This window comes from Gymnodraco acuticeps, unplaced genomic scaffold (assembly GCF_902827175.1).
Source record: "Gymnodraco acuticeps unplaced genomic scaffold, fGymAcu1.1, whole genome shotgun sequence".
NCBI classification, from domain to species: Eukaryota; Metazoa; Chordata; class Actinopteri; order Perciformes; family Bathydraconidae; genus Gymnodraco; species Gymnodraco acuticeps.
Genome location: NW_022990042.1, coordinates 2,178,038 through 2,205,166, shown reverse-complemented (window position 1 = coordinate 2,205,166; position 27,129 = coordinate 2,178,038). Strand labels below are relative to the sequence as shown.

The 27,129-nt window shown below is 40.8% G+C and overlaps 1 protein-coding gene across 1 annotated transcript in view; it reads right to left on the bottom strand.

Moving 5' to 3' along the window:
- Positions 1 to 27,129, bottom strand: part of LOC117545615 — a 106,015-nt gene that overhangs the window by 50,713 nt on the left and 28,173 nt on the right. Inside the window, exons 27-54 of the mRNA XM_034215469.1 lie at positions 26,606 to 26,764; positions 26,295 to 26,478; positions 24,780 to 24,991; positions 22,527 to 22,715; positions 21,858 to 22,000; positions 21,598 to 21,757; positions 21,431 to 21,514; positions 20,014 to 20,151; positions 19,716 to 19,832; positions 19,542 to 19,634; positions 19,181 to 19,401; positions 18,664 to 18,857; positions 17,036 to 17,290; positions 16,731 to 16,960; positions 16,464 to 16,628; positions 15,495 to 15,572; positions 13,079 to 13,450; positions 11,676 to 12,020; positions 9,548 to 9,883; positions 8,669 to 8,800; positions 8,387 to 8,539; positions 7,366 to 7,482; positions 6,556 to 6,729; positions 6,248 to 6,452; positions 4,508 to 4,662; positions 4,323 to 4,435; positions 2,641 to 2,722; positions 2,356 to 2,493 (exon numbers count right to left, since the gene is read on the bottom strand). Coding sequence (XP_034071360.1) covers positions 2,356 to 2,493; positions 2,641 to 2,722; positions 4,323 to 4,435; positions 4,508 to 4,662; positions 6,248 to 6,452; positions 6,556 to 6,729; positions 7,366 to 7,482; positions 8,387 to 8,539; positions 8,669 to 8,800; positions 9,548 to 9,883; positions 11,676 to 12,020; positions 13,079 to 13,450; positions 15,495 to 15,572; positions 16,464 to 16,628; positions 16,731 to 16,960; positions 17,036 to 17,290; positions 18,664 to 18,857; positions 19,181 to 19,401; positions 19,542 to 19,634; positions 19,716 to 19,832; positions 20,014 to 20,151; positions 21,431 to 21,514; positions 21,598 to 21,757; positions 21,858 to 22,000; positions 22,527 to 22,715; positions 24,780 to 24,991; positions 26,295 to 26,478; positions 26,606 to 26,764 — 4,944 coding nt within the window. The remainder of the gene's footprint in view (positions 1 to 2,355; positions 2,494 to 2,640; positions 2,723 to 4,322; positions 4,436 to 4,507; positions 4,663 to 6,247; positions 6,453 to 6,555; positions 6,730 to 7,365; positions 7,483 to 8,386; positions 8,540 to 8,668; positions 8,801 to 9,547; positions 9,884 to 11,675; positions 12,021 to 13,078; positions 13,451 to 15,494; positions 15,573 to 16,463; positions 16,629 to 16,730; positions 16,961 to 17,035; positions 17,291 to 18,663; positions 18,858 to 19,180; positions 19,402 to 19,541; positions 19,635 to 19,715; positions 19,833 to 20,013; positions 20,152 to 21,430; positions 21,515 to 21,597; positions 21,758 to 21,857; positions 22,001 to 22,526; positions 22,716 to 24,779; positions 24,992 to 26,294; positions 26,479 to 26,605; positions 26,765 to 27,129) is intronic.

The following is a 27,129-nucleotide window of genomic DNA, read 5'->3' as shown; positions in this document are numbered from 1 at the left end:
CACCAGGTCAAGATACACCTCAGCACAAAGGCTCCACCACAGCCATCACCTTCAACCCAGCCAGAAAGGAGGTCTCGTATAGCACTTGTACACCCCACCTACACAGCAGCCCATGCACCATCACCCCCATCTTCACAGCAGCCAGACCCACTGTCTTGGAAGACAGACAAAGACCTTGACACTGTCTTGACATTTATAATGAATAGTTGGTTGAAAGTTCTGATGTTCAATATTGTAAATAGTGAGATTTTCCAGTTTCTTATATTTATATAAATAGTTGGTTGAAAAAAACATATTTATAATAAATTGTTGGTTGAAAAAAAAGGTTGAATGCTCAATTTGTATTTGTACACATCACATGAACCTTGGTATGTAATATGAAGTCATTATTCAGTCCTGATGTATCTCAGTCCCTGCTGTGGTGAAAGTAGAGTGATAAACACCTGTTTCACTCAAAATGTGAATTTAATGTTTTTCATTTTAGACATGAATAACACATTTATATACAGTGTAATTCAAATATTTCACTGCTTTTGTGATCCTCGGACTTTGGTAACCAAATCTAAAACACCAAAACAATTCGATCACATGAGTAAATTTGTGTTTTCACACGAGTTTTGAAGATTTTCCAAAAATCAGATTTCACATTTTAAGCTTTTGAGCTACTTATCTCATCAAACAGTGCTCTAAGGTGAGCAATATGCATATATAGCAAGACCAGAGATTGTCCTGAACATTTTGATATTTAACACATGGGGTGCCATGTTAGAAGAAATACATTTAAAAGGTGATTTAAGAAAACATCTAAAAATCGAGAAAATACCCTTAGACTCCAGAGGGCTAAATTATGAATGACAGCTTGTGGAAAGTTTGCTAGACTACTGGTTGCATAGCAACTAGGCATCTCGCGAGTTGCGGTAATTGGTTAGTACAATAAAGAAAGGATTTGTTTTGGAATTATTTTGTGTTCCGTTTTTTCTTGGGCGGCCCTCAATCCAATATTGGGTACCTAAATTGGCCCTCACTCATCAAAACTTTGAGAACCCCTGCTGTAAAGTGTCTTTACTGTAGGGTATTTTTAGTATATGTGCAGCACTTTGGCTCGACCAAAAATCGTTTAAAAATGTGCTATATAAATAAAACTTGATTTTTTTAATTGTTTACCTTTTTTACAATTCAATGTCAGTGGAGCAGTTTCACATTGTATTCTTGATGACATCACACATTTGTTTTTAAGTTACTTTTTAGACCGAGAAGAGCCTTGTTAAAGGTGGGGTAGGTAAGTTTGAGAAACCGGCTCGAGATACACTTTGTGTTATATTCCACGGAATGCTCTTAACATCCCGATAGCAATGAATATCTTAAGTGCTTTGACAACAAATCCATACAAAAATGTCATCTGTGGAAGCTGTAGTGCTGTAAAAAGCACGACCAATCATCTGAGCCGGCCCGGCTAAAGTAACTGGATGGCCTACCTGCCTGTCAGCCTTCCATCTGTGCACAAACTTATCTCGTGCCCTCATTGGTCATGTGCGCGTTCGTGTGTGTTGGAGGAGGGGCTCTGTAAGGAAGTGGCAGATTTTTTCCGGTTGTATTTTCAAATTCTAGCACACTCGAGCCGGTTTCTCCAAAATTACATACCCCACCTTTAATGATGACGTATGTTTTTAGAACATAGGAATATATACATTGCTAGGTTGCCCCTTAAATGTGAATACAACAACAACAAAGTTTGGTAATTAAATGTATGTATCATATATTTGACTATTTGTGATCATGTTATCATCTAAATCAGTGGTTCCCAACCTTTTGTGTCTGGTGTCCCCCTTGAGCTGGTCTCCATTCTATAGGAACCCCCTCCCTCATCTGTGATGATTTGCCTACATTTCTTTCTTGTGCTAAACCCTTTGTCATCAAATTGAACCCAACTGTTCCTTACATTCAATCACTTGTATAACTCACCCTAATACAAATGCATTAAACCTGACATCTACACTTGTGAGTGAAATAACAAAATCATATTAAGACTTCTAGCAGTCACAACATCTTTTGTGAAGACTAGAGCTTCATGAGACACTTGAGCTTCCTAGTCTTTAATAAGCTGTGATAGTTCTGGGGCAGAACACCAGACTTATGAGAATCGATTTTAAAATGTTTTTTTTGAGTGGAAATATATTGCAATCTCTATTCTTTCTACGTACCCCCTGCAATCCCCTCAAGTACCCCTAGGGTAAGGCAACCACTGATTTCAATCATGTCCCACACCATTGGAATGCCTGTTCATTTCCCTTTACTACTGATGATGTAATTGAGTGTAGGGTCCCATATCATATCTAGCATCCTGCTCAGCAGTACCTGAGGGTACGAGTGTTTGAGCTCCACAGCCTGTCTGTATCCACTCTCTATGGCTGTCAGCTCCCCCACCGCCCACAGCCTCCTCCGGCCTGACGACACCTCCACCAGCCCTGCTACACCCGACTGGGACTGGTTCAGCTGCAGGGAGGAGAGAGGGCAATACAGTCTAATTACTACAACAAGTGCATGGACAAAAGTGACACAGCAACAGCATAAAAGGGGATATTCCAGTACACATGTTGCATTGCTTCATTCTCATCTGAATAGAATGTAATAAGCCCCCACCTGAGAGCGGATGTTGAGCTGAGGAGGCAGGTACACCAACATCCTGGGAATATTCTGCACCACCTTCACCATCAGGTCCTTGCTGGACAAAAGAACAGCTGTCATGTACATGTTCAATCCAAAACAGTTCATGGATAGCTTCAGAACTGGGTCCCAGGGAAATCAAAGCTTCAAACACTTTATTTCCTGCATGGTTGCATCGATGTATGTTGGAAAAAGTCTTGGTAAAAGTTTTAGTGTAAGAAAACACAGGTGACAATTAAAAATAAAAAGAGTCGTCAGATAAAACCTTTTTTCTTGATGATTCTTTTATGGTATAGTGGTACATCGTTAAATACAGGTACAGATAGGTATAGTGGTACATCGTTAAATACAGGTACAGATAGGTATAGTGGTACATCGTTAAATACAGGTACAGATAGGTATAGTGGTACATCGTTAAATACAGGTACAGATCATTAAAGTGATGCATTGTTTTGTGTATCTGTTGAGATACTACAAATAGTTTAAAACATGTCTAATGTCGTTTTATTACATTACCCTTACATCAGCGAAAAGATATAGAATATGCCAGATTGTAACTATAGATAGTTACGGTGTAGCGGGTTTATAACCAATATATATGTATTATAGATAGTGTTACTATAACTTTAATAAGAAACATGTTTATTGGTTTATCAATTGACTGTTTCCCATTCTGTTTCTAAGTCTGATTATTGTGTTATTCTTTCACACAATTAAAACTACTGTATATAAGGGTAAAATATGAGGCTGAGTCAAATGATTCCAAGGGATAGGAGGGGTTCCCGGTATATTCTCTACAAGGGGTCCTTTGCTGAAGAAACAATTGATAACCTTGAGTATGAGAGGGTGTGAGATAAGCCTAAGTATGAGTGTGTGCCAGAGTTCCCGTTAGCCGGTAATTACCGGACTACGACCGGTAAAACCGGCAAATCTAAATCTCTCCGGTCAAAGTGTCCAGTCAAAATCATTTCCCCTTTGCACAATACCGCATCAGTTGCGCAACTTGCGCCACTTATGTGACAGACAAAAGAGTATGTGACAGACAAGAATAGTCAACTCTAATGTATCTCATGTAAACATGTAAACAAATGCATAATGCTGCGCTATACTTTGTGGCCTCACCCAGTTGCATAGCGACACTTATTGTTTATGTGTCTTTTAATAAGCAGGTAGTCATATCATTAGCTAGAACTAGCTGGATCTGATCGATATGGACATAAACGCGAGTGAAGTCTAATCTGACGGGAGAGAGAGATCAGCTGCTGCTGACGAGTCCACACGAACAAAACACACACTTCAGGTTAGAATATCACACGTAGCTATTTTAATGACCTCTCAAACTACCTAAACTAGTTATAGATATGTTTAGTTTTACTGTCGGGTCACTCATTACTGGATCCGCGAGCTGCATGATACTGACGGGCTGTCAGGAGAGGGAGAGCGCTCCGTTTATTATTCCCGTGTTATTGTAATTACTGTACACTTTTGAATAATGTAGTTAATCTACTATAATTAGTTTGTTTAATATCGAATCATATCAATTTGTTTTAAAGCTCAATAAATAACAAAGAAGACCTTTGACCGGCACTTTGACCGGAAAAAATATTCTAACGGGAACTCTGGTGTGTGCATGTATTAAATGTGAGTGTTTCCAGTACCTGTGGGGCCGATGGTGTCCCTGCATGATGAGGGCCAGAGAGGAGCTGAGTTCTGGGTTCAGGGCGATGGAGCACCTCAGCTGGGACTCAGTGAGCCTCCCCCAGGCCTCCACCTGTCAGAGAGAGGGGGTCAGCACCAGTGAAGAGCAGCAGGGGGGTGTGTAGAGTGTGCGTGCGACCCTCACCTGTAAGGCGGGGCTGGTGAGTCCCTGGACTGTGTGCCTCAGAGTGACCCGGGCCTCCTTGGAGCCCCCGTGGGCCCCCCAGCCCCCTACGTCCCCCACAGCTCTCACTCTCCAGTGGGGACAGTGAATGTCTGCGGAGGCGCTGCGCAGAGGACCTGAGGGGAGGATCAGGAAGAGCATGATCAGGGTTCTTATCTTCTACATCAAATTCAAGGACTTTTCAAATCAATCCATCAAATGAGGAACGCACAACAGTATTGCTTGAGATACAGTTCGTGGTCATGAACTTTTAATGTTGGCCAGCCCCTCCCTCCCAAGAACAATAGAATAACTGGAACTGATCAAATAGCACAATATCACTTTTTCTCTCCACTTTTATCTCCTTTGTATTTCTTGTGTTATGATCCGAATTTGTTTTCCCGTTTTACAGTATTTTGAAAAGTGGTGTTGGATGTTGCATGTTCTGAGAGAGTTTATGGTTTTGCCTTGTTTGCCTGGCCCGTTCTGCCAATAAAGAATTTAGATTTTAAGAAACGGCCTTTTGCATTTGGGTCCCATGTACTCTGCTCTCAAGCCGTGACATTATGTTCAACATTTGGTTTTAAATGTTTTGTAAATACTTTGTATTTATTCAAGGAGGGACAATAGCCGCTTTCACACCAAGTATTTTGCCGTACTTGGTGCCAGCACTTAGTTCCCAGCACTTAGTACCCCCATGGAACTAAGTACAGATCGCATTCACATCGGAATAACTTTTTTCTCCTCAGGATAGTACCACCTCTCTAGCAGGCACTAAAAATGGGGGTAAAAGTTCTCGGAACTAAGTTCTCTTTTTGGTATGAACGCAAAATTCCAGGCACTAACAGAACTAAACGGGAAAAGTACGGGTAAAAGTACTCCGGTGTGAACGCGCCTAATGCACATTATTTAACATGAGCACTGGAGTCCATCATGTACATGTGCCAGATTTAGCCATAGATGCTAATTTCCATCTGGCGGGTTGATGGCATTAAATGAAAACATAGAAGAGCACATGAGCACAGAGAAAACCCATGAGCATAATCACAGCACATAAGCATAGTCCATTTGCAATCCACTATAATAAATGATAATAAAAAAAGTCTCCAACTTTTTATATTAGGCAGCTGGTACGTCACCCTGCCATATGGATGTCTGGCGGATCTTCAATAAGCCTGAAATAAATATCTTAAGTGAACCACCAGACATGGAATTGACATCTTCCAGGCATAACTGAAGGTTGCTTCACATATCAAGTTGAGTTAGATTTATACTCACTCAGGACTTAACCCTAACCATCCAAGGTCAATTGAGCTAGCAAATTGAAGGACACACTCTCACCTTGCTTCAATCAGACTTCACTCCACAGAAAGAACAGAAAGAGCCACACAAACGTACGCTATTTACTAACCTCAAGTTAAAAAAAGACATTAAAATATTCAACTATCATAGCCTATGTATTTTTAAAGTCTTGATTTTTGCCCTCAAATGGACATAGAGGTCAGTCTTTGATACTGTAGCTGAATGAAAGGACTGAATGTAAAACCCAGATAAAGCCCTGCAATGCCATAATCATTAAGGTGCTGGTTATTTGAAGGTCTTCCATATAAAGGAGAATAATCGTATCACCTCAAAAAGTACCGATATACAACTGCAGTGTCCCAAACTTAGGGAATAGTATTAAAACACAAACATGGAATCCAGAGGTGAATACACTCTGACCTTTGAACTGTGCAGTGATCGTGGTGTTCAGACTGTTCTGGGTTCCTGTCAGATTTGCAGCGGGGGGGGAGAATGAGAGTAGCAGAGACAGGCGTCCGTCAGAAACACTGACGTTCAGCCCGGAAGAGAGCAGCTGCTGCCCGTCCACAGAGAGCCGGACCCCCGACTGGAGCTGAGAGAAGACCCCCTGGACGGAGCACAGGCCCTGAAGAAGACAATAAGAAGAGAGGAGATTTTCTTTTTTTTAAAACACTCTTTGAATACCAGTTTGATGAACCTATATAATGTAAATAACCAAGATATGATACCTCTATGTTGCGGGGCAGCCCCCTCCCCTGCAGCCAGGACCAGCCGTGCCACATGCTTCCTCTCATCTCTTTGCTCGTTGGGAGAGATTTCATCCTGAGTCTCACCCCAGCCTGCTGACCTCCAAACTGGGACTGTAAGGTGAAGGCCTTCCCTCCTGCTGAGCCCAGCTCCACCTGTATGTACACACACACACACACACACACACACACACACACACACACACACACACACACACACACACACACACACACACACACACACACACACACACACACACACACACACACACACACACACACACACACACACACACACACACACACACACACGGGTTATGTCTTAAAAATAACCCATAAAAGATAGAATTAAGGAGATTTAAACTGAACAAAAAAATAAATAGGAACATTAGAGAATAAAATAATAAAGACTGAAAATGTTTATCAACTAACTTTTTATAATTAATTTTTCCCGCAGAAATAAAGAAAGCCCCCTGGGCTGGATTTTCGCCCTATTTTCTTGACAATTTTGAGCAAAACCCTTAATCCATTATTCCAGAAAATCTGCTTATGAGTCTATAAAGAAAATAAATGTTTGTTGAAGACAAAAACACACTTCTAAGATTTAAAGCACTATTTTTTCACATTTAAATTCTTAGATTGAAAAGTCAGACAGGAAATGTAAATGTCCACCTACTCCTTAGCACTTTGTATTTTTCGAATTTGGCCTTCTAAAAAAGAATTGGACAGGCACACCTTTATTCATTGAACTGTTTAAAGTCAATTCACTGTCACTTGTTGACGGTTTCTAACCTGCATGCTGCTGTCTGCAGGGACTCCCGCTCTCCTCAGGACGCACACTGTGTGTCTGAAGAGACTCTTCACTCGGACTGACTCAGACATCTGGGAGACGCTCATCTCCTGAGTTAGCTGGAAAACATGGAGAGGAGCAGCCGTTACATACAGTGGGAACTCACTATCATTATAAATATATATATCTTTTTATTATTGAACAATTATATCAAATACAAAATCAAAAGGGACATAAACATCAATGTTCATCACATCAATTCACAAAACTGAGGGCATTTTGAACAGAAAGAAAGTGAAAAAAAAAGAAATTCTTGGGCTGTTCTTACTTTGGCATAATTTAATAAATGTTTTGTATCATCATGCCTTTCATTTAGAAAGGCAATAGAAACTGGGGAAATATTGAAAAGCAACATTTGTGAATTTAATATTTTGCTAAAATAATCAATTGATGAATTCCAAATTCAGTTTTTTTGTTTTCAAATTGAAGGCCGGATTTTACATTATCATAGATGTGCGAAATGTTTTGCTCATTATAAATGAACCAATACTGGAAAGTGGAAAATGTCTAAATGACAAAAGGAGCTTATATTTCAATCTAAATTGAATCCGTGGTGTGAGAAATGATTACAAAGGTACATTTCATTCATGATTTTAAAATGTACTTCTTTAGCTTTTGGTGAAACTGGAAAGAAAAGGTAACTGGTTCTTATCTTTATAATATAATTGTTTGAATACTTTTCAAAAATATGTTTTCTTTTTAGCTGTGAATTATCCATTCATAAGTAATGACAGCTCTTGTGGAATAACCACAGAATACGAAAGCATGCCTTTAATTCAAACAATCATTGCTTGAGGGATTGCTTTAATAACTATCTTATATTGCCTGTCAGTGCATACTAAATTATATTTTTTTATAAATGCATCATGTGTTAAAACATTTCCATAATGATCCACCAAATGAAAGATTGACCAGATACTGTTTGACTTTCATTTGATTCTAAACTGATTTATAAAAGGGTACCTTCTGGCTTCCTGCACTGCTGTGTAGCAGGTAATAGTACGATCCGTTGTCATGACTCCCATAATGCATTGTGAGTGCAGCACTGACAGGGAGATCCATCTTCTTCAACACGGGCACAGAATGGTTCACACTGAGCGATGCTTCATTGATATCCTGGAAAACAACAGCAGTGAAAAACGATACGTGATGTCACTTCATCTCAATGCCTTGTGTAATGTGAATTGTTATTGTTTATTTATGTAACAAATGTAAAAGGACAAATGTTGCCATGCATATCCACACCTTGGTTTCCTTGAGAACCACAGAAGCCTTTAACTCTGCTTCATCAATCACCATGGAGACCCGAGACTCTGTTAGAGTCGGGGAGACGACCAACGCCCCAGAATACTCCATCCTGTCGGGACTCCCCCACTCCTACAGACATCAGACGAGAGGGGAAGAGTGATCATTGAATAATTAAATATAGTTTATTTAAGTGAGCCTTGAATAAATAAATAGCATATATGCCTGATTGAAGAACTAATACATACAAATTAATGTTAGAATGTATTAGATTTTCTTTTGCTGTATAATAACACTTCCAAAAAAGGAGACAGCATGTTTTTTTCCACCAACTCCCGTGACATGGAACCAAAGATATTAAACCGAGCGCTCTGTGGCGATAGCTTTACAATGTATCCTTGTTTCTTTCACATGCGTCCAAGTCTTGTTTGTTAGTAATAGGTGAAATAGGATTTAACAAAGCTTTTCAGCTCAAGAAACTGCAAATGACAAGTTTTTGTTCCTTTTTTTATTCACATATCGGGGCTAAAGAATGCTGTGTTTTTTCTTTAATTTGTTGGTCCTCTTCATAAAGAGTACATTGATTTACTTGTACATTTTCATTATTCATACAAGGCTTTGGCAGGTCTGTATGCCATTATAATCATGGCTACAAATCTATTTAAATTGAGAACTCAACTTGATTACCAGATCAAAGTCAACATAAAACATTGTGGACTATTCTACACAGTTCTCCAAACATTTGTTTTGTATGTATATGTAGCTACATCATTGTAAGAAGCAATCAAACTCAAATGACATTCGAAATGAAATAGAAACTGATTAAAAGTGATAAGCTATTGCGACCTCAGCAGTTGGATGATCATGTGGTGTGTGTACCTGAATGAGAGTGCAGTTGTTGTGATACAGCAGCGCCCCCTGCAGGCCTGTCTGTGACATCACAGCTCCACTGGCTCCCACAGTGCACTGCTCCAGCTGAACGAGGGCCTCCCCGTCATACCGCTGTTCACCGGCCCTGCAGGAGACCCTCAGTCTGCCGTGCTGCGGTAACCCTCTCAGGGCGGGGAGGTTGTGACGGAGCACGCCCTCCACACTCAGCTCCGGCCAGGCCCTTGCATTCAGCCTCAGGAAACCCCTTTTATCCTCCTGGTTGGTGTCCACTGTCACTGTCCAAACACCCAGAGGGCCCTGCCACACTGAGCCATTCAGATGAGCCTGAAAAGGACAGAATATCAACACTATTATCACTGGTAGAGATAAAAACGTCTTATACACACACTGACTGAAGATTCCTTATCCTTCAAATTGCCCCAAAGTGGTAAATGATTGACCTATAATAGAGTACATTTGGACTTTCCAGGAAAACCACCATCAATCCATCAATCAAAACCATATGTAACTTAGACTAACATTTGCTCCATTTAATTGAGCGCCCCAGTCTTAATTATTGTGATGTAATTATCCCTGACCTTTTCGTGACATTTCTACATGTCTGCAGTGAAAAAGGTCAAAATGCTTAGACAATCAATAATTGAATAGTAATTGGATCTCTATTTTATTCAGCCTTTAACTTTAAAAGGAGAAACCCCTCATAATGTGTGTCAGACACTAATGAATTCCAAAAATTAATATTGTTTTAGTCATACATGTAGATACCTGATTAAAAAGGAACAATTCACCCACAATAAGATCAGTTTCTCACCCTGTTACGAAAAAAATGTGTTTTTCTCGCATGTCTAGCTGGTAAATGAAAGATACACAATTGGATGGAAGTAAGGGCTGTGTTTAAAACCAGCAAAACTATATCAAAACATCTGTTTACAAACTGGGGTTGAAAGGTAAGTTGTGCACATACGTAACATCACTTCCGTTGGTATTTCAACCCAAACATTGACACATTTGACATGGAATTAAGTCACTTGTGTCATTTTTAACCATTACTCGATCTTTTTCTTAACCCTTAGATGCATAAGTGGGTCTTTTTTGACCCGCTGAGGTGGTTTTCTTGAAGTATCTTTGTAATTTCATTTTATAAATCATTTCATATTCCAGCTATTCCTCAAAAAACATGTTTTGGATATCATGCCATTCTAATTTTAAATTTACATTTTAAGAAATTGTAGTTTTTGTATTTCTACCCCAAGCTTCCACAAGTGGGTCAAAAATGACCCGCATGCATTTTCTATGGAATCCTATGGGAAAACGTTTTTTTTCAAAATGTAAAAAAAAATTATAAAATTATAAATAGTGAAAAATGTAATACTAAATAATACAAGTGATTTTTCTTAACCAAAATGACAAAAATGGCATAAAAACACATTATTCTAATACGGGTCCTTTTTGACCCACTTATGGAAGAGTGTAGGGTCCAGTCACTCGGGCATCTAAGGGTTAAACCAGTTTCCTCTGAAGCTGAAAGTTAACTTGCACGTTTACTTTATGTTGCATTGTTTGAGGAGCCTGGGACTTAAGGTTTTCATTGCCATATCTACACTGTAGCCACTATGCATATAACATTAAACCTTTGAATCTTTGAAATGCATATGAGATTACTAGACTTCGTATACAAAATGTGCAAGATTCGTAAGATATCATACAAACCGCTGTATGAGTATGCCTTGTTCTAATACACTTAGGGCTCGTAGCGCATCTCATCAAGTGTGAACATCTGAAGTGTTTTAAATACATACATCATTTTTGGTGAAAATGCAGATATTTGTGAAGACTTCAACATACTACTGTAGAATTAAGACTTGAATTATGCTGCAATAGTTGTGTAAGAGTTTGTAAACGGTTGTTTTGATATAGTTTTACTGTTGTAAAACGCTCCCCCATTTACTTCAAGTCATCCAGACTGTTTTGATTCTTTCTTCATCCTGGAGCCATAAGAGAAAAACACAAGAGCTCAAAGTAACACAGCTCGAGTATTTCATATACAAATGGTCATTGTATGGAATAAGGACAGCTTTAAAACAACTTCCTGCTACATCAAGACTTTAGTAGTTACCTGTAACAATGGGCATTGAGCATCCAGAGCCCAGAGCCACGGTGTCCTTCCTGAGGACCCTGAGACTCTATTGGCTCTGATGGAACACGTCCCAGCCTTTATGAGCAGGGCCCCTGCCTGCTCTGGGGCCGAGGCCTCTATGCTCATCGTCTGGGGCACGCCAAGGCTCCTCAGCCCAGAGAAAGAGTGGGTGAGGCTCCCAGAGAGACGTGGGGGCCTGCAGACCTGCCCCAGCTCCAGGGAGAGGCCCTCAGAGTCTGCCCTTAGAGAGGAGGTCATGGTGAGCTGACAGGGGCCGACTGACAGGAGGCCCCGGAGGGTCAGGGACACCGGGAGGACCGTTTCCTGTGGCACAGACATACAAGGAGGATGTTCATCAGTAGTTGTTTTTGATATAGCTTTATTACTTGTGGATATAAAATAAACTCTCCTATATTTGATATTTTTTTGTCATCATTTTATGGCTGGGACATGTTTACAAAAATAATGAAAGGAGACCAATGGAGGCGTTTCAGGCAGGGGGGAAGACAATTCCTCTGGAGTAAACCCCCAAAAGCATAAAAAGGCCCCATTAAAGATTCAATATTGGATAATGAAAATAATGAACTAGTTGCAGCCCAATGCAGATTCACATCTAATAATCATTATACGTTAATAGTCTTTTAATTCTGTATTATCTGCTGCTTTTTAACTTCCTACCAAACATTGCATACAATACCTTCTCACCCTTGTCAATTGTATATATCTTTTAAAGGAGCCCTATTGTGCTTTTAGGGGGTTCTTCCAAAGGACGTTTTGGATTTCTTTGTTTACTTCAGTAACATACCAGCATCACTATGTAACACTTGTGCATGATAGGCAAAGCGGCGGGACATTTCTAAGCGGTTGACCAATCACAACAGACCAGGCCAGCTAACCAATCAGAGCAGACTGGGCTCTGGTTTCAGACAGAGGGTGAAAAGAGGTGCTGCAGCACAGGCAGTATGAGACAAAGAAAGAGCTTTTTGAACATTAAAGCATGGAGACATGTCCCAGTAGAGACACTACATACAAATATGAACCTGAGAATGAGCAGAATAGGCCCCATATGTACAGCCCATGTTAAGTCCAGGGACTCAGATTGTCTCTTGGTAGAAGGAGATTTGGCACTCAGCAGGTGTTTTTACAGGTAACCCAGCATGTGTTGTTCTGCTCGCTGCTATAATAAATGAGCTGTATCTTGACTTTCTAATGAGCTGGAAACTGTTTTTCAAAGGAATCTGTGTAAACATGACCGGGTTGAACATGTAGGAAATCCCAGTTCTTCTAACTGCGATGAAAGAAAGATCAATATGTCGTCACAGTTTGAGTAAGATTTACAATTGAAACATATGAGTTTATTCAGGAGTGATTGATTGTCTGACCTGTAGAGCGGGGCAGTGGTTGGTCACATTGACAGCGTAGGAAGCCGGCTCCTCCTCTGTCTGTGGATCCTGGGTTTTCCCTAAATGACCTCTGAAATAACAACGACCCAGCTCCACGCCGACCTCCACGCCAGGCAGATGTGCAGCTGAGACTTTCAGGATGAAAGCTCCGTGGGCAGGAAGTCCCAGCATTTGTACGGCCTCTATAGAGTGCTGTACAGATGCTCTCAGACTGAGCTGAGGGCAACATGTGGAGTGCACACTGAGGCTGCCTTTCTGCTCCCCATCAGCATGGAGGACAGCTCTGAGATCAGTGCAGCAGCCAGAGCGGGTGACGGAGATGTTGGCTGAGGTCTGCGCTGGCAGGAGGGTCTGAAATGAAGAAGGAAAGATTAGAACCCCCTTACAAACTTATAAGCAGGGGGGGTTAATTAAACAAGTCTTAAGATGTATCCTTCAGGTCATAATCACGTTCCAATTCACTGTGGTGTGAGTAAAGAAGTCCTTGCTATAAGTGATAGAAGTCACTTTGCTGACCGTACCAATAATATTTATTATTTCAGCTTCTTTCTTTCCATGATTTTGAACAACATATTATTGTTAGCAAGGTTGCTTCATGTTTTTACTTTTGTACCACTTTGAACATGTGCTTTGGCAATAATGTGTTATTGATAAGGACATTCAAATAATCTATCTTGGATAAATAACTGTTTTTCTATAGCAAAATTCTTTCTGAAAAATACGTTTTAAAAAAAGTTTGTATACAAAAAAAACGAAGGACCTTAAAAATAGTAATGACTGTGTAAAGTAAAGTGCATACAATTACATACTTTGTGAGGCCTAATGTAGGATTAGGGCACTGGACTTCTTCTGGGATTGTTTTATGCTGAATACAGGTCTATATCCTTTGAACTCTAATTAATCGCCAATACATCTATTAACCACTAACATACTGAAGTTCACAAACAAGACCATTGCAATATATTTCAACTTAAGTGCAAAAAAGGTTTAATATTGTTGAGATAATTGTGAATAGAAAATCTTTGATGTCATTAGTGTGGCAGGTACTGGATCATAAACCAAAGACATGGACTAACTAAAGTGTTCACCTCATGATGTGCGTTAGTTATTACAATTGATTCTGTTCCTGTGATCATTATTTGTATCAGTGTTAACCAAAGTGTTGAACATAGGGACAGACATTGCAGACCATACAGTCTTATAAGCGCCCATTCCAGGGTCCACTGATACTTTTATCACAGAGTAACAGTGTTATCAATGTGAATTGTAATGTAATGGAAAGACAGAGTCATCTCCATGGCGAAGATGTTTCTTTTGCTTTCCTCTGCTGGGAAACAAGTCTCTGTGCACTTGTTTCCTCTCTAACCTTCAGTAAGACACATCGCTGGTGGACAAAAAAGCTCCAGCTGCTCCTCCTGTCTCCTCCTTTTTGTTGATTTGTCAGGAAAAGCACAGAGCACGCATCACTTTCCACCTCCAATTCAGCTCGACCAGCCGTGGTCAACATGCTAACGGTTAGCTCGGATGGTACTCTTGTGTGGGTCAGGTTTTGCTGAAGCATGACCTTCAAGGAGGTGGAGGGCTCCCAGGAAGTAGTCAGGTCCATCAGAGCCGAGCGGGTGTTGAAAGAAACCATGGCACTTCCAGAGAGGGAAGTGTCACTGAGCTCCCCTGACCCCTGGAGTTCTATTTTGTTTGGGAAGATGGAGGTAAGAGAAGCCCAGTGATGCTGCAGAGTCCAGCCCACTTCCGCCTTTCTGTCCTTCAGCAGTACAGACAAGAAGCACTGACAGGAGTCCTTCACACTTTCCAGACCTAGGGAACATGTAAATCCATCTTTCCCTGCCAGCCCATTTACTGTTAAAGAGGTTTTGTGTGGTACACCCCCCTCAACCCTCCTAACCTGCACCCATGTTAACCTCCCCACCCCTTTGCACCGCACAGACAGCACCAGACTTGAGGTCAGTGAGTCCCAGGCCACATTGACATCCGCCCAGATATTACACCAGCTTTCCAGCTTCATCCGACCTGTCAGCTCAGCCTTGTGGGTACACACACCGCGGCCCCCAAACTCAAGCAGTCCATGCCAGCCATACAGCCCAGGCCTCTCTAGCCTCAGTCCCACATTTAGGTCCATTCTCCAAGGGTCACAAACCAACCCAACACTCAGGGCCCACCTCTGAGGCCCAGGCCGGAGCAGAAGCCTGAGACTAGATTTGGTAGGCACGCCCAGATACGTTAGCATTAGCACGGAGGAGTGGGTGAGGTTAGCCCGGAGCTCCGTCTGGCTGTTAGGACCGTAACAGCCTTTAGCTCTAGCGCTAAGGCTAAAGTGAGCTAGCGACAGGCCATAGCAGAGCCTGTTGTGTGGTCTATAGGAGCGAAATACTCGTACCTCCACGGGGCGACCTGAGACATTTCCATAGCACTGGGCTGAGAGACGCTCTGCGCTGGAGTCCCCTGTGCAGTTCATCTGTGAAAACAAAAACACCCGTTGGCAAAGTTTGTTTTTCAAAGAAGAAACTGAAGGAGGAGATGGAAGAATTTCTGTGGAATTACTGAACCTTAGACGTGCAACAGTCAAGCATGTTGTGGTACACCAACATGCTAATTTGAGCCCATTTTCTAAAACATAAAATGTTTATTGTTGAAGCAGTGTTTCTGTTTAGTTCTTACTGGTTCATTTGATACTACTGATCATGGTGTGCAGCTGGACATGCTGGAATACTGGGACAACCTCTTTAAAGTCATATTTCTTGGTTGTTAGCTTAGATTAGCTGAGCATAAAGACACAAAAAGAGGAAGACAGCTTTCCTTGCTTTGTAAAACTACTTGATAACTATTAAATTGATAGTTAAATCATTTAAGTTGATAGTAATTTAACAAATAATACAAATATAATTTATAATGTTTAATAAATAGTAATTTAATGTATGTCATTTTATCATTAAGTTATCATTTCATTCTCTGTTAACAGTGAAATAGCTATCAATATACCATTTATAAATGATTTATTAATAAAGTGTTGCCATCCCTTTAAGTGGTTTCCTACATGCAGGGTGAACATATGGTAGTTGTACCAATGTATGGATGTTACAAGGATCAAGTGAAGTGCGGTGTCCTCCAGGGATAATCTGTGGGCCCTCTCTATTTGACATTATTTCCAAAAGCAACATTATTTTATGATAGAATTACATATTTTTCTTTCCAGATAATTTTAATTGATGGATTAACTGATAACTTGATGTATAAAGGACAACGCTCCAAATGTATTGTTTAATATGAAAGACACAGTCAAAGTTCAAATGTTCAGTCATAGGCAATCAATCGGTAAATTAAAGTATATACATGCTGTAAAGTTTACCTGTAAAGAGGTGGGTATGACACCCTGAAGGATCTTCATCTGTTGCCATAGAGACAATTTCAATATAGCTGCGCTGTTCTTTGATCCAACATTAAAAAGGATATCAACCACTCTCTGGTCTCCTGTGTGAAGGACCACGCCTGTGTCCAGGCTTTCTTTTTCTAACTAACCGTGGGAAAGAAAACACAAGAACAGATATCAAGTTGATACATCTAGTGTTGTTTATGAAATATGCTAGGGATATACAAATGGTAGATAGTCCTGCACCTGGTAATGTGCTTTAGCTAGTATGGAGCTTGATACACCTCTCTTCAGCAGGGCTTTGAAGTGATGGTGCAGCCTGGAGAAGAACTCCCATCGTTGTGTAAGCTGGTCAGTCTTTCCTCCATTAAACTCAGCTTTTAGATGTTCTACTCCAGCATGCAGCTCTGCAAAGACTGACAAACGACCTCCATCCTGGGCCCACCTCAGCTGGGCATCACTGCTGGCAGGTACACCTGTATTCAGTGGTCAAAGGCAGTCAGACAACAGGAGAAGCTATATGTGTGCATATGTATAAAGTAATGATTTACCTGTGGCATTTAGTAAGACAAAGGAATGAGATAGCCTTGTGTAGATCTCTCCCATCCCTCCATCCCCAATTCGGCGACTCGCATTCATGCACAAATGCTCCGCCCCTGACCGAACACACAGCCAATCACGTGCCATGTGAAATGTTGTTCCCATCATGTCCTCTTCATCTTCTCTGTCCAAAATATCTCTGAGAGCCTCCTGATGTCTGAGCTCCACGCTGTACAAGGTCTCCATCACTCGTACTCTCAGCTGTCCTACAATGACAATAAAGAATAAAAAATGATCACGATGTCAGGAAGTAAATGTCCAAACTAAATCACAAGCTATCATGTAATATTAAAAATATAATAATAGGTAACATTTCCGCATTCAAATGTCTAAAAACCTATAAACCTACAATATGTTAGCTATTTGGTTGTGTTTCCAACAATATTCAATATCAAGAAATTCCGGTTGTTTAAATCAAGGAAACGGTGCACTTCAATTGACACATATGTTGATGCATCCCCTGCCATAAATTGACGTGTTATCCGATTTTAAGCCACTTTTTTACAACACTCTTTTTAGATATTGGTGGTTTTTAGCTTAATATTTTACCCGGTGGAGGACTTTAGTCATCTAACGACTGTATCTTAAATGATACGATATGACTCGATAATATTGTCAGTTCAAGTGAAAAGCTTTTTTTGCAGATCCATTTACAACTTCAGCTATGACAAACATTAAACAAGAAACAAGTAATATGTCCGGCAGTGGCTCAGTCAGTGGGGGCTTGGACTGTGAGGGTCGCCGGTTCAAGTCCCCGAACAGACCTAAATATGGAATGTGGACTGCTACTTGGAGAGGTCCCAGTTCACCTCCTGCCCAGCCGTGGTGCCCTTGAGCAAGACACCGGACACCCCCCTCACCCCCACTCCCATTGCTCCCCGGGCGCTGTACAATAGCTGCCCACTGCTCCTAGTACTAGACTCCTGGTACTAGGATGGGTTAAAAGCAGAGAACAAATGTCACAGTGTGTGCTGTGTGACCATTAAAGAGGGTTTCATCCCTCCGATTCTATGTTCAACACCCTTTAATGTACATTCATTTGGGATTAAATTAAGTGTGGTGCCTCAGGGATCAATCACTGGGCCCTCTTCATTTTTCATTTTTGTTATCATAGCGTTACTGGTGATACATAGACATATGGTCTATGGATTACAGCTTACTCAACGTACTAAATACTCAAACACAATTCCCCACAACTTTTTTGGGGGATTAAACTCCTTATTTAATTGTAAGATTGACTGATTCACAAAAGAGTTATCACAGAAACAAGCTAAGCAGATGTTAGGAGCAGCCGGACTGCGTCGGGGAAGCACTGATGTATAACTGTTGTTTTATCGAGTATTATAGTTTAATACCCCAGATGAATTAATTTTGAAGAGGAGGGGACCTCTCTAGATAACTCAGCTCCCTGTAAAACTAAATATGAAAAATGAAGGAATCCTATCCAGGAGAAGCTAACTGCAAATAAAAACTCTCACGATTCCATGCTTCTTTGAGATGCATCCAAAGTCTTTAGATATTGTTTTGATTGGAAAACCCCTGGTGGCAGAAAATTACTAGTTGATTACATGAACACTACCTTCAATGAGGGTGTCAGACTGTCCCAGCAGCCCGTCCAGCCCCAGGACTGTAGGCAGCACAGCGAGGCTGGCCATGGAGTGCCTCAGGTCCCCGGACACAGCCAGCTGTAGACCCCCGGTGTCTTTGAGAGACCCTTTGAGCTGAGCCAGCAGAGCCTCATGGCCCTGAGTGTAGGAGCCATGTAGAGACATACTGGAGGGACGTTAATGCAATGAGAATCAAACGTCCAAAAAGAGACTTAAGACATTATTTAACACAAAATGATACAGTGCAATAGATGTGGTGTATTACCATTACATGATCGCAAAAGGAAAACCTACTTTACATTTTCTATAAACGAATGACAAGAAATCATAACAGCGATAAAACAGGGATAAAATACATATTTTTTTCATCATTTGCATTTTGTTATCATTTTGTGTGTTGCTAATATTATTTATTGTTGTATTTTTGAACGGATGGTATTCAAATCCTCACTCAATTATACTATACCAAAAAAAAATAGATGCACACACGTGTCTGAGGACATGTTGGCAGCCATGTTTACGTGCAGGTCGGTGGCAGAAGGCAGCAGACTCTGGGATACGTTCACAGTCAGTCCCATGGCTCTCTCTCCCCTCTGGAAGGAGTGGGACATCTGGGCGTCCAGCTTCACCCTGTCCTTCCCATCAGCCCTCACATGTACGGAGCTACTTCCTGTGCCACAAACTGCAGAAACGTCTGCAGTGGCCTGTACCTTAACGTGGAAAACATCACATTTAGAAGATAGCTTAGATGCTAAAATGCAGACACATTTTGTTATCTGACTTTTTATTTATTTGACTATTTTCGGACCACTGACAGACATTATTTTTGCAAAAAACCGAAGCAGTCTACCTCTAATGTTTTGGGTATCTTTGATTTGAAAGGATGGGTGAGGGAGGAATAAAGGCCGACTCTTCCTGATGATCCATTGAGCTGTACAGAAAGCTAAAGAGAAACAAACAAAAAATCCATAATTAACGCCAATTAAACATGCAATAATTACAATTCTGAGTTGTTTTTACTCACTTGGCATTCCTGTCGCTCTATTCTCAGTTTCCCTCCTGCCTGATAATCAAAGTCACTGTTGTTTTTGGGGTTCCATCCTACATTTCCCTCCACTATAGCGGAGGAGGGGAGCTGCAGCTGTAACAGTAATAACAGACAAGTGGTCACAAGTTCGGCCTTTTCTACTGTAAACTATACTGTACGCTGCTGGAGGTGGACTTGTTAGTTGTTAAGAACTTACAGCTATCTGTATGCATCATACATACTGTATAACAACTGGTTTTGTCTGTAGAATAATGATGGTAATAGTCTGCTTCACCTGGAGTAGATGGGAGAAGTTGGCTCTGACTTTTATCTCTTGGTGAGTTGAGTGCAAAGGGTTAAACTGAACTTGTCCAAAGAACGTCAGTCTCTCTTTGCTGCCGACCCGTAACCTTCCCTGTATGTCTCTCTGGGTCTTAAAAGGAAATGTAAAACATTTATTAAATACACAAATGTTCCCAACATTTTCTAACAGTATATAAGTTAGTGTACTTACTTACATTTGATCACACTTATAAAAATAAATAAATATGCTTATCCATTGTAATTCAATTAAATTATCCTACAACTCTGCAAGTTTCAGTTTGTCATTTACAAGTTTAATATCTTAATAAACATTGAACTTGAATTTAAGGGGACACGATACAGGAGAATAAGGTCAAACATGTAACTAGTAGATATCACCATGCTCATAGGCGTCATTTGCACTGGGGACGCGGGGACATGTCCCCAACACTTTTTGAAATGGCCAATTTTGTCCCCACCACTTTTTAAAAGTATAACTTGTAAATGTTCTGAAAAATAGCATGCAAAAAGAAATGTAAAAAATGTAAAAGAAAATATTGCTCTGGCTTTGCAGCAACAGAGTAATTCCTCCTTACTGTACTGACTCTAAAATGACCCAAAAACATACAGCAATGTTGTTTGGCCTGTTTGCCTGGCCCTGAAGTAAAGGTTGTCTTTATTTTCTTGTCCGAGAGTACCAGAATGCGTAGTTTACATGTTAAAAGGGGGAGGATCCCCCCAGACCCCCCTGCAGGGCTTCAGTTTGCAAACATGGTTTTCACAACATGTGAGTGTGCATTTGCGTCGCTGTGGAGAACAGGCGTGTTCAAGACTCTTAAAGAAAGACGGAGAACATTGGCTTCCTCAATAATTTGCCCCTGGCCACACATCTATAATGGTTCCTACGAAAACAGTCTGTAGCCTGAAACTGTGAATCCTGTCTATACACGTGTTGATAGCAAATAGTAAGGAAATGGGTGTGTACAAAAAAAGCAATACAGTTTTATTTTTATCTGAAAAAAAGTGTCCCCACCCCATGAGCATGCTACTTCCCCAGTAGATAACATACATTAACGCAGTTACTTTTTGGTTTATTTGTCATTTTCTAAAATGTTGAAATATGCATTATTAAACGCTAAGTTTTTGGTTATAAGCACTTAATGTGTGTGTATTTTGGATAATTTAGTTTTACTAGTCTCAAAGAAGAAATGTTATAGAAGCAAAATAGCCAACATTTTCAATATTGACCAGAGAAGATATTTCTGTATCCAGACACCTTAAAACCGAAGGAAAGAAGAGTTGAAAATGGAGTAAAAGGATATGTATTAAAATGTCATTACCTTTTAAATAAATAAAGAGGTTATTTTTTTTATTGTGAGCGTTTTGAGTTTAGAAGGCTGGCAGCTTACCTGGTTGCTGGTTAGGGTCACGCAGACTTCTGAGTCTGATGGAATAGTGTCAGAGCCGAAAGGATGGACGAGTGCAGAACAAACCTAAACATGGAAAAAGCCAGAAAACATATCGATAATCGACTTGTGTCATGTGTGAGTCATAAATCAACATGTGTCAAACTTACAAAAGGGCTCGGTGGTTTGTAGCCGAGGGTGAGGGTGTGGATGACCTCTCTGTTGCCATGGAAACCCGCTTTGGACTCCAGGATGTAGAGGCCTTTGAGGAGGTCGACGGTGAAAGTCTCCCGTAGGAGGAAAGTCTGAGGAAAGGTCTGGAAGGGCTGTCTGTGCGATATGGCAGCTATTAATGTCAGCAACTGGCATTTTAACATAACGACAACATCCTAAAATACATCAACAGATGAAGTCCGAGTGAATCACAGACCTGAGCTGCAGCATGGCTCTTTTCTGATACATCTTCTTGTCCTTCCTCAGCTCCTCCACTACACCCTCAAACTCCAGCTCTGTGGACCGACTCTTCGGCTTCGAGAAGGTCATCTTCAGGATCGCTTGCCTCTTTTTCAAATTCTAAAAGAAGTGAGAAGATAATCATTTTCATCTAACTGAGCAAAAAAGACATAACACAGACAGAAATACTGACCAAAAGGAGACACAAAATAGGTAAAAAGAGACAGAATATGATCACAAAAAGAAGCAAAATGTCCAAGAAAAACAACCATAAAAGAGACACAAAAATATTACAAATGGGGAGAATATTGCCACAAAAAGCCAAAAACCTTTCAAAATAGACAGAATACAAAGAGACAAAAAACGTCCAAAAATAAATGCAAAATGACATAAAAGAGCTACAAAGAGCCACAAGTCACAAACACCATTAAAAAAAGAGCGGATTATAAACACAAAGAGACATCAAATCACTACAAAGACAGTCAAGAAAAAGTCTCTTTGAATCTGTGGCTCTGGTTTAACTGTGCTGTATATAGGATGGGCGGGGGCCCTTTACATGTCTGTGCCTGGGCCTAATGTCTCATATTCCGCCCATAATCTAAAAGCATTTCAGTAATAATCCCACCCTTCCACAGACACCACCCACCTTGTCCACGGTGTTCAGGGCAGCAGAGAGGCTGGCGTTGTGCCTGCCGCAGGTGGAGGTCATGTGCAGGGTGTGGCTGGATTTATAGGCCTCCAGGGAGACGTCTCCTCTCAGGGGGGGGGTCCAAAACGAGCTCAGAGAGCCGGAGGCCTTCACACCGTGCTTCCCCACCACGGCCCACCCCCCTGCCTGGGGAGGGACAGGAGGAGTGAGAAACACAGTGGAAACTTTAGGTAAAATGTTCATAGTGTTATAAATGAAATCGCTAATGGAGCATTTGAGTGATATCATTAATTATTTAAATAAGTATTTTTGCTTAATATGTGTAACCTTTCTAGTGCATTATTTTTTTTTATTGATATATTTGTGTGACCTTTATTATTAATTGTTGTTTATTTTAATCTATTTACCTTGTTCATATGGTGCCTTACATCTTTAAAATAAAGTTTTAAAAAACTGATCTCCTCTCATCTCAATCAATAACATTGTATTTATATACTCTACACCAGGGGTGGCCAACCCGCGGCTCTCGAGCCGCATGCGGCTCTTTGCCTAGTTTCATGCGGCTCTTCAGTTCATATCGAATTTTATATGTGTGAGTTTGGGGGAGAGACACTGACTCCTGACTAGTGTTGCACGGTGTACCAATACTTGAAAGGTACCGCAATACCCTGCCGTTAAAAACGTTACGATTCCTCCGTTTCATTAGTATCGGTACTTTAAGAATGACGGAGAAAAGTACTCCGGTGAGAAAGCGCTGTTTTAATAAGAGCCGTGTGTGTTCAGCGCTCTGCTTCCACTCCCTGCACTGCAGCCGTGCCTGCAGCCCCTCCCTTCTCAATCACGCTCTAAGTCCCTCCCCTCTCTCATGCACGCGCTAGCTGCCAGAGCATGTGAGAAAACGAGAAGCATGGCTGCAAGTGGGAGTGCAACTGCCGCTGCGCCTCGGCCTGTCTGTGAGACATGTATTAATTGTATTTAATACGAATTCTTGTCATTTATTTTATTTATTGTTCTCATTGTTTAAAAGTTTGTGTTATGGTTATGGTTCTGGTGTGAAATAAAGCACAATAATTACATTTAAGACTGTTTCCCTTTTTTTAAGAAAAGTATCGAAAAAGAATCGGAATCGCAATTCTTGACTTGGTATCGAAACCAAAATGTTGGTACCGTGACAACACTACTCCTCAGAGTTAAACCTAATATTTAGTAGGTCTGTTAAGTATCGAATGCTGATCATTCTGACGTAATTTGGCCGGTCAAAGTTGTTTGGGCTCGGATAAAATCGCTCCGTTACTTTCGTCCTGTGTTACTTTCGTCCCGGCTCTACGTGTGTATGTGTGGTGTCATGTGTCAGTATGAGAGGATGCCAGCGCGTCTAATTTTGATGTGGCCCAAGAGCCAATCACAATAATACCTGCGATGCGGTGAACCAATCACCTTTGAGGGGGGGAAAACCTATCGTTGATTAAACATTATCCAGTGTTTCCCCTACCATTGTCTTGGAGGGGCGCTGCACCCCGCCAACGGAGCCCCGCGCCCCCCCTGAAATTCAAGGTGTTTAAAAAATATATATAATTTTATTTTTTTTAAATATATACATAGCACCAAATTGCAAATAATCTATAACTACTGTCACTTTTCACATTGAACATGTGCTCTTTTATTAAATAAACTAAACGCTTTCATTTCAAGTTGTGAGTTTAGTGTTTTTGACCCTAAGAAACACTGATGCATTAATCAATAACAATAATCCACAGCTCCTCTCTCTGCTCCAGAGGATTTAAAAAATATATATCCCAATGCCACAAAAATGCATCAGTGACGTGGTTGAAATCTTGTCTCCAGAAAACAAAAAACTGAAACAAGCGGTATCAGTGTGTTTGATGTGGCTCTTTGCAGTAACATAGAAAAAATGTGGCTCTTAACCTCTGACTGGTTGGCCACCCCTGCTCTACACACACACACACATTACACATTTGTCTCAGTCAGCAGTTGTTATAGTGTGTACAGCACACAACACCTCGCAATAACAAGGAGAATCCCCCCAAATAAACCCACAATTAATAGGACAAAAAATGAAGACACTTTGGGAGAGAAACAGAGGATGTCCTTCTCACAGGACCAGGTGTGTGTAGATTAATAAAGATAATACAACTACACAATCATTTCACAAATAATAAGAATGATATGAACGTATATAAATAAGTTAGATTGTTAATATCTCCCAGGCGTGTTCCCCCCCTCCCTCACCTGGATGTACTGAGCGGCTGCTGTGCTGATCTCCAGGCGGGCCTCCCCCCCCCGGCCCCGGCTCCTGTAGAGAGCCTCCAGCATGAGGGTCCGGATGTTCAGCCACTTGCTGGCGGTCAGCTCTGAGGTGAGCTGGAGGGAGTGGCTCTGCTGCTGGGTCAGTCTGTGGGAGGTGAACACGTACAGCCAGGGAGAGTCCATGGTGAGGCTGCCTGGAGGAGAAGAGACAGGATTCTGACCAGGGCCTCACTGCCAACACACTCCAATTACAGTCAGATAGAAATGTACCGGTAAATGTTGATAATAAAAATACATTAATTATACATTAGGTTCTAAATCAAACATCTTATTGTTTTTTTGAGAGTGTCTGTAGTACTACGATAAGATATGATAATATATGATATCTGATAAACAAGATACAATACGAAAACGATAAGATATACGATATGCAATATAAAATAAAATATACAATACGATATGCGATATACGATATACAATATATGACAATATAAAATACAATATATGATACGATATACAGTATACGGTATAGGATATCAAGATACGATATACGATGCGATATGATATACGATGATACGATATGATGTAAGATGCGATATATATAATAATAATAATAGCTTGGATTTATATTTATATTTAGCGCCTTTCATGAGACCCAAGGTCGCTTTACAAAGAAGAACAGGAGTAGAAACAAACATAACAAAAGGCAGTCAGACAAACAGTCAGACAAAACAACAAATAGATTAGGGGCCAAAGGCCTTAGCAAACAGATGGGACTTGAGGGCCCTTTGAAGGCGTCATGCTGGATGTTGCGGATCTCCGCAGGGAGAGCGTTCCAGAGGGTGGGGGCTGCCACACTGAAGGCTCTGTCCCCGAAGGTTCGCAGGTTGGTGCGGGGGGTGGTAAGCAGGCCAGAGTCTGAAGACCGCAGGTTCCGAGGTGGGGCATGTGGGCGGAGGAGGTCCGATAAGTACTGGGGGGCATGGGCATGGAGGGACTTGTAGGTGAGCACAGTTTTGAACACACTGGAGCCTGACCAGGGTTTTGTTGGGGTCCCCAAACAGGACACCATTGCAGTAGTCCAAGCGGGAGGTGACAAAAGCATAGACTAGGGTTTCTATATGATACGATATACGATATGCAATACACGGTACAATAATTGATAAGACACAATATATGATACGATAAACTCTACGATAAACGACATACGAGGTACGATATCCGATATGACATAGGATAGACGATACAATATGATATACAATACGATATATGTTACGATAAACAATACGATAGGATACAATACAAATACGATTGACAAAAACGATACGATAAACTATTTAATATGATAGGCTACAATACGATATGAGACAAAATAATACAATATATTATTATTAAACACAATGATGCTTTAAATAACTATAATCCTTTGTTAAAAGACCATTAAACATAGGCAACAAGTTTAACTCTATCTATGTCAAATTAAATATAGCTGTTTACCTTCCCATTTCCTCAGCGAGGAGCCTTTGGGGGGGCTTTTCCAGTGTAATCCGGCCACCAGAGGCATCAGGTTGTTGTAATGGATTTTGAGATGAGTGCTGCTCTCTGAACCCAGCTGTTTCAGGTGAGAGTGCATCAGCTGGGTTCGGTAGTTCAGATTCTTCTCTGGGACCTGGAGACTGAACTGGGTTCACCAGAGGAAAGATTTTACTGTACTTTGGACATAAAAGATCAATTTCATGCTTAGAAAATTTAAATATAAGGATTATTTTTATTATATATGTGCGGTGGTTTGGAATAGTTCTGTTTACCTCCAGTGTGTAGCTGGTGTGGTTTTGTGTGGATTGGTTTTTGAAGGACTGGCTCAGTAGAAGTGTGCGTTTGTTGTTGATCTCGTCCCAGTGTTTGCCGTAGCTCACGTCCAGGGACGATGTAATGTGGACGGGGCTTTCCTCGTGGCGGAGGTGGATCTGCAGACACAGAAAAGAAACAAAGAGCTCTGTTCGGAAGCTATATAATAAGATTTCTCAGCATTTCCACTCATGATTTTCTATACGAATGGTGCATATAAAGAGATATATTGAAACAGCAATTGACCTAAAAGGACAGAGAAGTTGTTGGTGTTGAGTCTATCAGTTTGTTTGTTTGTTTGTTTATTTGTTTGTTTGCTTGTTTTGTTGTTTGACTATCCCAACAAAAGGAAGTCACGCTATGTCACAAACTGACTTTGCAAGGCAGCTGTAGACGAACAACTCCCATGATCTTGGAGATAAAATTACTGTTTTTTTCAACAAAGTATGGTGGCTTTGGGGAGGTCTTAGATAACAGATGCACT